The 14101-nt window shown below is 46.6% G+C and overlaps 1 protein-coding gene across 1 annotated transcript in view; it reads right to left on the bottom strand.

Moving 5' to 3' along the window:
• psen2 (presenilin 2) overlaps positions 1–13319 on the bottom strand; it is a 31785-nt gene extending 18466 nt beyond the window's left edge. The window contains exons 1-6 of the mRNA XM_079264397.1: positions 12619–13319; positions 12346–12551; positions 5507–5648; positions 5330–5397; positions 2609–2829; positions 2432–2530 (exon numbers count right to left, since the gene is read on the bottom strand). Of these exons, the coding sequence (XP_079120523.1) occupies positions 2432–2530; positions 2609–2829; positions 5330–5397; positions 5507–5648; positions 12346–12551; positions 12619–12750 (868 nt within the window). The 5' untranslated portion in view covers positions 12751–13319. The remainder of the gene's footprint in view (positions 1–2431; positions 2531–2608; positions 2830–5329; positions 5398–5506; positions 5649–12345; positions 12552–12618) is intronic.
• Positions 13320–14101: the final 782 nt, after the last annotated feature.

The following is a 14101-nucleotide window of genomic DNA, read 5'->3' as shown; positions in this document are numbered from 1 at the left end:
ATGCATGGGAACGAGTTGGATCCATGGGAGCGAGTCGGATGCATGGGAACGAGTTGGATCCATGGGAGCGAGTCGGATGCATGGGAACGAGTTGGATCCATGGGAGCGAGTCGGACGCATGGGAACGAGTCGGATGCATGGGAACAAGTCAGATGTATGGGAGCGAGTTAGACACATGGAACGAGTCGGATGAATGGGAGCGAGTCGGACACATGGAGCGAGTTGGATGCATGGAAGCGAGTCGGATGCATGGGAGTGAATTAGACACATGGAACGATTTGGATGCATGGAAACAAGTTGGACACATGGAAACGAGTCGGATGCATGGGAGGGAGTTAGATGCATGGGAGCGAGTGAGATGCATGGGAACGAGTCGAATGCATTGAAACGAGTTGTATGGATGCATGGAAACAAGTTGGACACATGGAGCGATTCAGATGCATGGAGCGAGTTGGATGCACGGGAGCGAGTTGGATGCATAGGAGCGAGTCGGATGCATGGAATGAGTCGGATGCATGGGAACGAGTCGGATGCATGGGTGCGAGTGTGATGCATGGGAGCGAGTGTGATGCATGGAAACGACACAGGCAAATGAATACGAGTCGGACACATGGAGCGAGTTGGACGCATGGGAACGAGTCAGGCAAAGGAAAACGAGTCGGACACATGGAGTGAGTTGGACGCATGGGAACGAGTCGGATGCATGGGAACGAGTCAGATGCATGGAAACGAGTTGGACACATGGAGCGAGTTGGACGCATGGGAACGAGTCGGATGCATGGGAACGAGTCAGATGCATGGAAACGAGTTGGACACATGGAGCGAGTCGGATGCATGGGAACGAGTCAGATGCATGGGAACGAGTTGGACACATGGACCGAGTCGGATGCATGGGAACGAGTCGGATGCATGGGAACGAGTCAGATGCATGGAAACGAGTTGGACACATGGAGCGAGTTGGACGCATGGGAATGAGTCGGATGCATGGGAACGAATCGGACACATGGAAAAGAGTCGGACACATGGAGCGAGTTGGATGCATGGGAGTGAGTCGGATGCATGGGAACGAGTTGGATCCATGGGAGCGAGTCGGATGCATGGGAGCGAGTCGGATGCATGGGAGCGAGTCGGATGCATGGAAACGACACAGGCAAATGAATACGAGTCGGACACATGGAGCGAGTTGGACGCATGGGAATGAGTTGGATGCATGGGAACGAGTCAGATGCATGGAAACGAGTTGGACACATGGAGCGAGTCAGATGCATGGAAACGAGTTGGATGCATGGAAACGAGTCGGACACATGGAGCGAGTCGGACGCATGGAGCGAGTCGGATGCATTGAGCGAGTTGGATCCATTGGAGCGAGTCGAATGCATGGGAGTGAGTCGGATGCATGGGAGCGAGTCAGATGCATGGGAGCGAGTCAGATGCATGGGAGCAAGTCGGATGCATGGGAGCGAGTTAGACACATGGAATGAGTTGGATGCATGGAAACAAGTTGGACACATCGAACGAGTCGGATGCATGGGAGAGAGTTAGATGCATGGGAGCAAGTCAGATGCATGGAAACGAGTTTTATGGATGCATGAAAACGAGTTGGACACATGGAACGGTTCAAATGCATGGGAACGAGTTGGACACATGGAGCGAGTTGTATGCATGGGAGCGAGTCGGACGCATGAAAACGAGTTGGACGCATGGAAACGAGTCAGACGCATTGAACGAGTCGGATGCATGGAAACGAGTCGATGCATGGAAACAAGTCGATGCATGGAAACGAGTCGATGCATGGAAACGAGTCGGACGCATGGAAACGAGTCGAACGTATTGAACGAGTCGGATGCATGGAAACTAGTCGATGCATGGAAACGAGTCGATGCATGGAAACGAGTCGAACGCATGGAAACGAGTCGAACGCATGGAGCGAGTTGGACACGGAGCGAGCCGGATGCATGGAAGCAAGTCGAACACATGGAGCGAGTCGGATGCATGGGAGCAAGTTAGATGCATGGGAGCGAGTCAGATGCATGGGAACGAGTTGAATGCATGGAAACGAGTTGTATGGATGCATGGAAACAAGTTGGACACATGGAGCGAGCCGTATGCGTGGGAGCGAGTCAGATGCATGGAAACGAGTTGGACACATGGAAACGAGTCGGACACATGGAGCGAGTTGGACACATGGAGCGAGTTGGATGCACGGGAGCGATTTGGATGCATGGGAGCGAGTCGGACACATGGAGCGAGTCGTATACGTGGGAGCGAGTCGGATGCATGGAAACGAGTTGGACACATGGAGTGAGTCAGATGTGTGGGAACGAGTGGCAATCATGGTGCTGCTTGGGTCATTTTTAAACAATGTCTGCAGACCTGTTGTTGACAGAATTGAGGTTTTGACTAATTCTCAGATAAAAGTTGGGAATCTTACAGGAGTAGATGAGGGCGGGAAAGATGGGTTCATTGCGTTCCTGAGCCGTTTCCACCAACATCCGGAGAGGTCCTTTGGGACTGAGGACGGCCACCAGGTCTGCAACCCAATCAGAGCAAAGCATCATGGGAAGGAAGCAACTGGATTACTGAGTGAACATGACGGCGGTGGTCTCACCATATACGGAGATGGCTCCTAGGATGACCCAAGCCGACCACTCGGGCAGGTACTTGATGAAGACTAGGGCCATGAGGGCGCTGATGAGGATCAGGTAGGCCTGTTGGAGCTGCAAGGGGCCCTTCCAGTGGATGCAAATCATTCCCACTGCGCCGAAGTTCCAGATGATCATTGCCACTGTTGGGTAGTCCACCGCCAAGTTGTAGGTCTTAAACACCTCACTGTAGAGGAGACGGAGGTTCTTTTTCGGGTTCTCCATTACAGGATAAACTTTGGAAGAACGTTCCCACTCAGGTTCAATATTCTGTGTTTCAGCGGGACATGTTACCATGCAATACTCCAGTTATCCCCAATCCAGGTCCTCGAGGACCGGTGTCCTGTAAGTTTTCCAAGTACCCCTGCTGCAACACACCTGAATCAAATCTGTGTATATGTAGCAGACATGTACAGAGCTTGTATGAGTCTGAGTCAGGTGTGTTGTAGTAGGAACACTTGGAAAACCTGCAGGACACTGGTCCTCGAGGACCAGGGTTGGGGATCACCGCTCCAGTGGGTTGTCAAACCCAGAAGATTATCAGAACCTGGTAGACTATCGGGACTCTTATCAGAACCTGGTAGACTATCGGGACCTGCTGGACTCTATCAGAACCTGGTAGACTATCGGGACTTTTATCAGAACCTGGTAGACTATCGGGACCTGCTGGACTCTATCAGAACCTGGTAGACTATCGGGACTCTTATCAGAACCTGGTAGACTATCGGGACCTGCTGGACTCTATCAGAACCTGGTAGACTATCGGGACTCTTATCAGAACCTGGTAGACTATCGGGACCTGCTGGACTCTATCAGAACCTGGTAGACTATCGGGACCTGCTGGACTCTATCAGAACCAGGTGGATTATCGGGACCTGCTGGACTCTATCAGAACCAGGTGGATTATCGGGACCTGCTGGACTCTATCAGAACCTGGTAGACTATCGGGACCTGCTGGACTCTATCAGAACCAGGTGGATTATCGGGACCTGCTGGACTCTATCAGAACCAGGTGGATTATCGGGACCTGCTGGACTCTATCAGAACCAGGTGGATTATCGGGACCTGCTGGACTCTATCAGAACCTGGTAGACTATCGGGACCTGCTGGACTCTATCAGAACCAGGTGGATTATCGGGACCTGCTGGACTCTATCAGAACCTGGTAGACTATCGGGACCTGCTGGACTCTATCAGAACCAGGTGGATTATCGGGACCTGCTGGACTCTATCAGAACCTGGTAGATTATCGGGACCTGCTGGACTCTATCAGAACCAGGTGGATTATCGGGACCTGCTGGACTCTATCAGAACCTGGTAGACTATCGGGACCTGCTGGACTCTATCAGAACCAGGTGGATTATCGGGACCTGCTGGACTCTATCAGAACCTGGTAGACTATCGGGACCTGCTGGACTCTATCAGAACCAGGTGGATTATCGGGACCTGCTGGACTCTATCAGAACCTGGTGGATTATCGGGACCTGCTGGACTCTATCAGAACCTGGTAGACTATTGGGACCTGCTGGACTCTATCAGAACCAGGTGGATTATCGGGACCTGCTGGACTCTATCAGAACCTGGTAGACTATCGGGACCTGCTGGACTCTATCAGAACCTGGTAGACTATCGGGACCTGCTGCACTCTATCAGAACCAGGTGGATTATCGGGACCTGCTGGACTCTATCAGAACCTGGTAGACTATCGGGACCTGCTGGACTCTATCAGAACCAGGTGGATTATCGGGACCTGCTGGACTCTATCAGAACCTGGTAGACTATCGGGACCTGCTGGACTCTATCAGAACCTGGTAGACTATCGGGACCTGCTGGACTCTATCAGAACCAGGTGGATTATCGGGACCTGCTGGACTCTATCAGAACCTGGTAGACTATCGGGACCTGCTGGACTCTATCAGAACCAGGTGGATTATCGGGACCTGCTGGACTCTATCAGAACCTGGTAGACTATCGGGACCTGCTGGACTCTATCAGAACCTGGTAGACTATTGGGACCTGCTGGACTCTATCAGAACCAGGTGGATTATCGGGACCTGCTGGACTCTATCAGAACCTGGTAGACTATTGGGACCTGCTGGACTCTATCAGAACCTGGTGGATTATCGGGACCTGCTGGACTCTATCAGAACCAGGTAGACTATTGGGACCTGCTGGACTCTATCAGAACCAGGTGGATTATCGGGACCTGCTGGACTCTATCAGAACCTGGTAGACTATCGGGACCTGCTGCACTCTATCAGAACCTGGTAGACTATCGGGACCTGCTGCACTCTATCAGAACTAGGTGGATTATTGGGACCTGCTGGACTCTATCAGAACCAGGTAGACTATCGGGACCTGCTGGACTCTATCAGAACCTGGTAGACTATTGGGACCTGCTGGACTCTATCAGAACCAGGTGGATTATCGGGACCTGCTGGACTCTATCAGAACCTGGTAGACTATTGGGACCTGCTGGACTCTATCAGAACCAGGTGGATTATCGGGACCTGCTGGACTCTATCAGAACCAGGTAGACTATCGGGACCTGCTGCACTCTATCAGAACCAGGTAGACTATCAGGACCTGCTGCACTCTATCAGAACCAGGTAGACTATCAGGACCTGCTGGACTCTATAAGAACATGGTAGACTTTGAGGACATCGTAGACTCGGTAACAGGACTCACCCCAGGTACATGAAGCTGAACCAGAAGAGCAGCATGAGGGAGGACAGGATCAGCCAGCCGTGGATAAACTAAAGGACACAAACACAAGCAGTCGCATGACCAGCTGATAAAAACCTGTAACCAGGTCGATCTGACCCAGACCAGGTGTGGAAATGAGGAAGAGGAGGAGAATCTGACCTTGTAGCACCGGTACTTGTAGAGAACGACCAGGAAGATGGTCATGACGATGATGACGCTGATCATGATGATGGTGTTGAGGACGGAGTTCAGCAGCCGGCGACCGACTGACGGAGTGTTTTCACTGAAAGGAGTGTAGATCCTGGCGAAAGGAAGAGCGGAGGTGATGGACAGGATGAGGATAAAAATCAGGATGAAGATGGCGTATCAGGGTGGAGAGGATAAGGTTGAAGATAATGATTAAAATGACAATGGAGGTGTAGTAGGATAGTGATGAAGATGAGGATGAAGGTGTACTAGGATAGTGTTGCAGATGAAGGTGTACTAGGATAGCGAGGAAGATGAAGGTGTACTAGAATAGTGATGAAGATGAAGGTGTACCAGGATAGTGATGAGGATGAAGGTGTAGTAGGATAGTGATGAAGACGAAGATGTACTAGGATGGTGATGAAGATGAAGGTGTACTAGGATGGTGATGAAGATGAGGATGAAGGTGTAGTAGAATCGGGATGAAGATGAAGGTGTACCAGGATAGTGATGAGGATGAAGGTGTACTAGGATAGTGATGAAGATGAAGGTGTACTAGGATGGTGATGAAGATGCACTCGGATAGTGATGAAGATGAAGGTGTACTAGGATAGTGATGAAGACGAAGATGTACTAGGATGGTGATGAAGATGAAGATGAAGGTGCACTCGGATAGTTATGAAGATGAAGATGAAGGTGTACTAGGATAGTGATGGAGATGAAGGTGTACTAGGACAGTGATGAAGATGAAGGTGTAGTAGTAAAGTGATGAAGATGAGGGTATACTAGGATAGTGATGAAGATGAGGATGAAGGTGTAATAGGATAGTGATGAAGATGAGGATGAAGGTGTAGTAGGATAGTGATGAAGATGAAGGTCTACTAGGATAGTGATGAAGATGAAGGTCTACTAGGATAGTGGTGAAGATGAAGGTGTACTAGGATAGTGATGAAGATGAAGGTGTACTAGGATAGTGATGAAGATGAAGCTGTGGTAGGATAGTGATGAAGATAAAGGTGTAGTAGCATAGTGATGAAGATGAGGATGAAGGTGTACTGGGATAGTGATGAAGATGAAGGTGTAGAAGGATCGTGATGAAGATGAGGATGAAGGTGTACTAGGATAGTGATGAAGATGAGGATGAAGGTGTAGTAAGATAGTAATGAAGATGAAGGTGTACTAGGATAGTGATGAAGATGAAGGTGTACAAGGATACTGATGAAGATGAGGATGAAGGTGTAGTAGGATCAAGATGAAGATGAAGGTGTTCCAGGATAGTGATGAGGATGAAGGTGTAGTAGCATAGTGATGAAGATGAGGATGAAGATGTAGAAGGATCGTGAATAAGATGAGGATGAAGGTGTACTAGGAAAGTGATGAAGATGAAGGTGTACCGGGATAGTGATGAGGATGAAGGTGTACCAGGATAGTGATGAAGATGAAGGTGTACTCGGATGGTGATGAAGATGAAGATGCACTCGGATAGTGATGAAGATGAAGGTGTACTAGGATAGTGATGAGGATGAAGGTGTACTATGATAGCGATGAAGGTGAAGGTGTACTATGATAGTGATGAAGATGAAGGTGTACTAGGATAGTAATGAAGATTAAGATAAAGGTGTACTAGCATAGTGATGAAGATGAAGGTATACCATGATAGTGATGAGGATGAAGGTGTACTAGGATAGTGATGAAGATGAAGGTGTACTAGGACAGTGATGAAGATGAAGGTGTACTAGGATAGTAATGAAGATTAAGATAAAGGTGTACTAGCATAGTGATGAAGATGAAGGTATACCATGATAGTGATGAGGATGAAGGTGTACTAGGATAGTGATGAAGATGAAGGTGAACTAGGATAGTGATGAAGATGAGGATGAAGGTGTAGTAGGATAGTGATGAAGATGAAGGTGTAGAAGGATCGTGATGAAGATGAGGATGAAGGTGTACTAGGGTAGTGATGAAGATGAAGGGGTACTAGGATAGTGATGAAGATGAAGGTGTACCGGGATAGTGATGAGGATGAAGGTGTACTAGGATAGTGATGAAGATGAAGGTGTACTAGGATGGTGATGAAGATGAAGATGAAGGTGCACTCAGATAGTTATGAAGATGAAGATGAAGGTGTACTAGGATAGTGATGGAGATGAAGGTGTACTAGGATAGTGATGGAGATGAAGGTGTACTAGGATAGTGATGAAGATGAAGGTGTAGTAGGACGGTGATGAAGATGAGGGTATACTAGGATAGTGATGAAGATGAGGATGAAGGTGTACTAGGATAGTGATGAAGATGAGGGTATACTAAGATAGTGATGAAGATGAGGATGAAGGTGTAATAGGATAGTGATGAAGATGAAGGTGTAGTAGGACGGTGATGAAGATGAGGGTATACTAGGATAGTGATGAAGATGAGGATGAAGGTGTACTAGGATAGTGATGAAGATGAGGGTATACTAAGATAGTGATGAAGATGAGGATGAAGGTGTAATAGGATAGTGATGAAGATGAAGGTGTACCAGGATAGTGATGAGGATGAAGGTGTACCAGGATAGTGATGAGGATGAAGGTGTACTAGGATAGTGATGAAGATGAAGGTGTACTAGGATAGTGATGAAGATGAAGGTGTACTAGGATAGTGATGAAGATGAGGATGTAGGTGTATTGGGACAGTGATGAAGATGAAGGTGTAAAAGGATCGTGATGAAGATGAGGATGAAGGTGTACTAGGACAGTGATGAAGTTGAGGGTATACTGAGATAGTGATGAAGATGAGGATGAAGGTGTAATAGGGTAGTGATGAAGATGCGGATGAAGGTGTAGTAGGATAGTGATGAAGATGAGGATGAAAGTGTAGTAGGATAGTAATGAAGATGAAGGTGTACTAGGATAGTGATGACGATGAAGGTGTACAAGGATACTGATGAAGATGAGGATGAAGGTGTAGTAGGATCGAGATGAAGATGAAGGTGTTCCAGGATAGTGATGAGGATGAAGGTGTAGTAGCATAGTGATGAAGATGAGGATGAAGGTGTACCAGGATAGTCATGAAGATGAAGGTGTAGAAGGATCGTGATGAAGATGAGGATGAAGGTGTACTAGGATAGTGATGAAGATGAAGGTGTACTAGGATAGTGATGAAGATGAGGATGTAGGTGTATCGGGATAGTGATGAAGATGAAGGTGTAAAAGGATCGTGATGAAGATGAGGATGAAGGTGTACTAGGACAGTCATGAAGTTGAGGGTATACTGAGATAGTGATGAAGATGAAGGTGTACAAGGATACTGATGAAGATGAGGATGAAGGTGTAGTAGGATCGGAATGAAGATGAAGGTGTTCCAGGATAGTGATGAGGATGAAGGTGTAGTAGCATAGTGATGAAGATGAGGATGAAGGTGTACCAGGATAGTGATGAAGATGAAGGTGTAGAAGGATCGTGATGAAGATGAGGATGAAGGTGTACTAGGATAGTGATGAAGATGAAGATGTACTAGGATAGTGATGAAGATGAAGGTGTACTAGGATAGTGATGAAGACGAAGGTGTACTAGGATAGTAATGAAGATTAAGATAAAGGTGTACTAGGATAGTGATGAAGATGAAGGTGTACTAGGATAGTGATGAAGATGAAGGTGTACCAGGATAGTGATGGAGATGAAGTTGCACTAGGACGGTGATGAAGATGGTGTACTAGGATAGTGATGAAGACGAAGGTGTACTAGGATAGTAATGAAGATTAAGATAAAGGTGTACTAGGATAGTGATGGAGATGAAGGTGTACTAGGATAGTGATGAAGATGAAGGTGTACCAGGATAGTGATGGAGATGAAGTTGCACTAGGACGGTGATGAAGATGGTGTACTAGGATAGTGATGAAGATGAAGGTGTACTAGGATAGTGATGAAGATGAAGGTGTACTAGGACGGTGATGAAGATGAAGGTGTACTAGGATAGTGATGAAGACGAAGGTGCACCAGGAAAGTGATGAGGATGAAGGTGTACCAGGATAGTGATGAGGATGAAGGTGTACTAGGATAGTGATGAAGATGAAGGTGTACTAGGATAGTGATGAAGATGAAGGTGTACTAGGATAGTGATGAAGATGAGGATGTAGGTGTACAAGGATAGTGATGAAGATGAGGATGAAGGTGTAGTAGGATCGGGATGAAGATGAAGGTGTTCCAGGATAGTGATGAGGATGAAGGTGTAGTAGCATAGTGATGAAGATGAGGATGAAGGTGTACCGGGATAGTGATGAAGATGAAGGTGTACTAGGATAGTAATGAAGATTAAGATAAAGGTGTACTAGGATAGTGATGAAGATGAAGGTGTACTAGGATAGTGATGAAGATGAAGGTGCACCAGGAAAGTGATGAGGATGAAGGTGTACCAGGATAGTGATGAGGATGAAGGTGTACTAGGATAGTGATGAAGATGAAGGTGTACTGGGATAGTGATGAAGATGAAGGTGTACTAGGATAGTGATGAAGATGAAGGTGTACTAGGATAGTGATGAAGATGAGGATGTAGGTGTACAAGGATAGTGATGAAGATGAGGATGAAGGTGTAGTAGGATCGGGATGAAGATGAAGGTGTTCCAGGATAGTGATGAGGATGAAGGTGTAGTAGCATAGTGATGAAGATGAGGATGAAGGTGTACCGGGATAGTGATGAAGATGAAGGTGTACTAGGATAGTAATGAAGATTAAGATAAAGGTGTACTAGGATAGTGATGAAGATGAAGGTGTACTAGGATAGTGATGAAGATGAAGGTGTACTAGGATAGTGATAAAGATGAAGGTGTACTAGGATAGTGATAAAGATGAAGGTGTACCGGGATAGTGATGAAGATGAAGGTGTAATAGGACAGTGATGAAGATGAGGGTATACTGAGATAGTGATGAAGATGAGGATGAAGGTGTACAAGGATACTGATGAAGATGAGGATGAAGGTGTAGTAGGATAGTGATAAAGATGAAGGTGTACTAGGATAGTGATGAAGATGAAGGTGTAATAGGACAGTGATGAAGATGAGGGTATACTGAGATAGTGATGAAGATGAGGATGAAGGTGTACAAGGATACTGATGAAGATGAGGATGAAGGTGTAGTAGGATCGGGATGAAGATGAAGGTGTTCCAGGATAGTGATGAGGATGAAGGTGTAGTAGCATAGTGATGAAGATGAGGATGTAGGTGTACTAGGACAGTGATGAAGTTGAGGGTATACTGAGATAGTGATGAAGATGAGGATGAAGGTGTAATAGGGTAGTGATGAAGATGCGGATGAAGGTGTAGTAGGATAGTGATGAAGATGAGGATGAAAGTGTAGTAGGATCGGAATGAAGATGAAGGTGTTCCAGGATAGTGATGACGATGAAGGTGTAGTAGCATAGTGATGAAGATGAGGATGAAGGTGTACCAGGATAGTGATGAAGATGAAGGTGTAGAAGGATCGTGATGAAGATGAGGATGAAGGTGTACTAGGATAGTGATGAAGATGAAGATGTACTAGGATAGTGATGAAGATGAAGGTGTACTAGGATAGTGATGAAGATGAAGTTGCACTAGGACGGTGATGAAGATGAAGGTGTACTAGGATAGTGATGAAGATGAAGGTGTACCAGGATAGTGATGGAGATGAAGTTGCACTAGGACGGTGATGAAGATGAAGGTGTACTAGGATAGTGATGAAGATGAAGGTGTACTAGGATAGTGATGAAGACGAAGGTGTACTAGGATAGTGATGAAGATGAGGATGTAGGTGTACAAGGATAGTGATGAAGATGAGGATGAAGGTGTAGTAGGATCGGGATGAAGATGAAGGTGTTCCAGGATAGTGATGAGGATGAAGGTGTAGTAGCATAGTGATGAAGATGAGGATGAAGGTGTACCGGGATAGTGATGAAGATGAAGGTGTACTAGGATAGTAATGAAGATTAAGATAAAGGTGTACTAGGATAGTGATGAAGATGAAGGTGTACCGGGATAGTGATGAAGATGAAGGTGTACTAGGATAGTGATGAAGATGAAGGTGTACTAGGATAGTGATGAAGATGAAGGTGTACTAGGATAGTGATGAAGATGAAGGTGTACCGGGATAGTGATGAAGATGAAGGTGTACTAGGATAGTGATGAAGATGAAGGTGTAATAGGACAGTGATGAAGATGAGGGTATACTGAGATAGTGATGAAGATGAGGATGAAGGTGTACAAGGATACTGATGAAGATGAGGATGAAGGTGTAGTAGGATCGGGATGAAGATGAAGGTGTTCCAGGATAGTGATGAGGATGAAGGTGTAGTAGCATAGTGATGAAGATGAGGATGTAGGTGTATTGGGATAGTGATGAAGATGAAGGTGTAGAAGGATCGTGATGAAGATCAGGATGAAGGTGTAGTAGGATAGTGATGAAGATGAGGATGAAAGTGTAGTAGGATAGTAATGAAGATGAAGGTGTACTAGGATAGTGATGAAGATGAAGGTGTACAAGGATACTGATGAAGATGAGAATGAAGGTGTTGTAGGATCGGGATGAAGATGAAGGTGTACCAGGATAGTGATGAGGATGAAGGTGTACTAGGATAGTGATGAAGATGAAGGTGTAGAAGGATCGTGATGAAGATGAAGGTGTATTAGGATAGTGATGAAGATGAAGGTGTACTAGGATAGTGATGAAGATGAAGGTGTACTAGGATAGTGATGAAGATGAAGGTGTATTAGGATAGTGATGAAGATGAAGGTGTACTAGGATAGTGATGAAGATGAAGGTGTACTAGCATAGTGATGAAGGTGAGGATGAAGGTGGACCTACAGCTGCTGGTCAGTCTTCTCGCTGTAGAAGCTGACTGACTTGATGGTGGCGACCACCACCACCATGCAGAGGGTGACGGGGACGAAGAGCATGATGACATGTTTCGCTCCGTACTTCAGCGTCAGTTCATCTTCCTCGCCGTCCACTTCCTGGTCCGACCCGCTGTCATCCACGCCACCGGGAAGAGACCTCCTGCTTCGGCCCGCCTGGAAAAACATCAGTGACATCAGAGCGGCATCAGAACCTGCTGACACCGGGACACTGGGTGGTTACCGTCTTAGTGGGCGTGTCTTCAGGTGGACTGAGGTCCGAGTCCGGTCTGTAGGACGGAACCGGAGGATTCTCAGACGGGACCAACGCTGTCCTTTCATTGTAGCTGTCTTCATCGCTGTCAGACATGTTCATGGCTGGACTGAACCGGACTGAACTGGACTGTGGTGGACTTGGCTGGACTGGACTGGACTGGGCTGGACTGGACCGGCCTGTGGTGGACTTGGCTGGACTGGACTGGACTGGGCTGGACTGGACCGGCCTGTGGTGGACTTGGCTGGACTGGACTGGACCAGACTGTGGTGGACCGGACTGGACTGGACTGGACCGGACTGTGGTGGACCAGACTGGACCTGACCAGACTGTGGTGGACCGGACTGGACCTGACCGGACTGGACTGAAAACAAAAACCCTGAAGACAAAACTCAAAACGCAGCTCTTCTCAACTGAACCTTCTTTTCTTGACCTCCTTCTCCCCCCACCACCTCCTTCTACCGCCTCCACCTCCTCCTCTTCCTCCTCTTCTTCACCGGCTGACAGAATCCACCAGACCTCCCGGTCTCTATTTATGGCGACCTGTTTTCGGATCCAACTGGTTTGAAGTTCGGGAAGAGTTCAGTAGAACCGGAAATAGAACCGGATCTAGAATGCTTTATTTTCAGAAAGCAGAAAAATAAAGAGTTCACCTCGAGGAAAGCTTCAGATCAGAGTAAACACCCGGAAGTTTACAATCAGCTGACCGGCGCACACGTGACCTGCGATGACGACATCCCCGACAGGACGCGTGAACGCTTTACGCGTGAGCGCGCGCTCAGTGACAGAAACAAAAGCACTTTTAGTCACAGTTAGTTAGTTCGTTCGTTCGTTCGTTAGTTAGTTTCAATCAAATCTCAGAGAAATTTAAAGTTTCATGTTTCTGGTCATTTCAGATTGAATTCTCTTTGTTAAGCTCAGACCATCCATCCAGCAGCTGATGTTCTGGTCCGACATCCATCTTATATGGATCCACCATCAGATTCCAGACCCATTAAGAACGAATCCACAGTGTCTTGGAGACATTATAGTGTTGCATGTTTGTTCTCCTGCAATGATGATATGTTGTTCCTATTCCGGATGGTAATATCTAAAATGTTTTTCCTGTTCTGGATGGTAGTATCCAGAATCTTGTTCCTTTTCTGGATGGTATTGTCCGGAAAGTTGTTCCCGTTCTGGATGGTAGTATCCAGAATCTTGTTCTTGTTCTGGATGGTAGTATCCAAAATATTGTTCCTGTTCTGGATGGTAGTATCCAGAAAGTTGTTCCCGTTCTGGATGGTAGTATCCAGAATCTTGTTCTTGTTCTGGATGGTAGTATCCAAAATATTGTTCCTGTTCTGGATGGTAGTATCCAGAATGTTGTTCCTGTTCTGGATGGTAGTATCCAGAATGTTATTCCTGTTCTGAATGGTAGTATCCAGAATGTTATTCCTGTTCTGGATGGTAGTAT

Source organism: Telmatherina bonti, assembly GCF_933228915.1.
Source record: "Telmatherina bonti genome assembly, chromosome: 3".
NCBI classification, from domain to species: domain Eukaryota; kingdom Metazoa; phylum Chordata; class Actinopteri; order Atheriniformes; family Telmatherinidae; genus Telmatherina; species Telmatherina bonti.
This window is presented reverse-complemented; position numbering and strand designations above follow the sequence as displayed.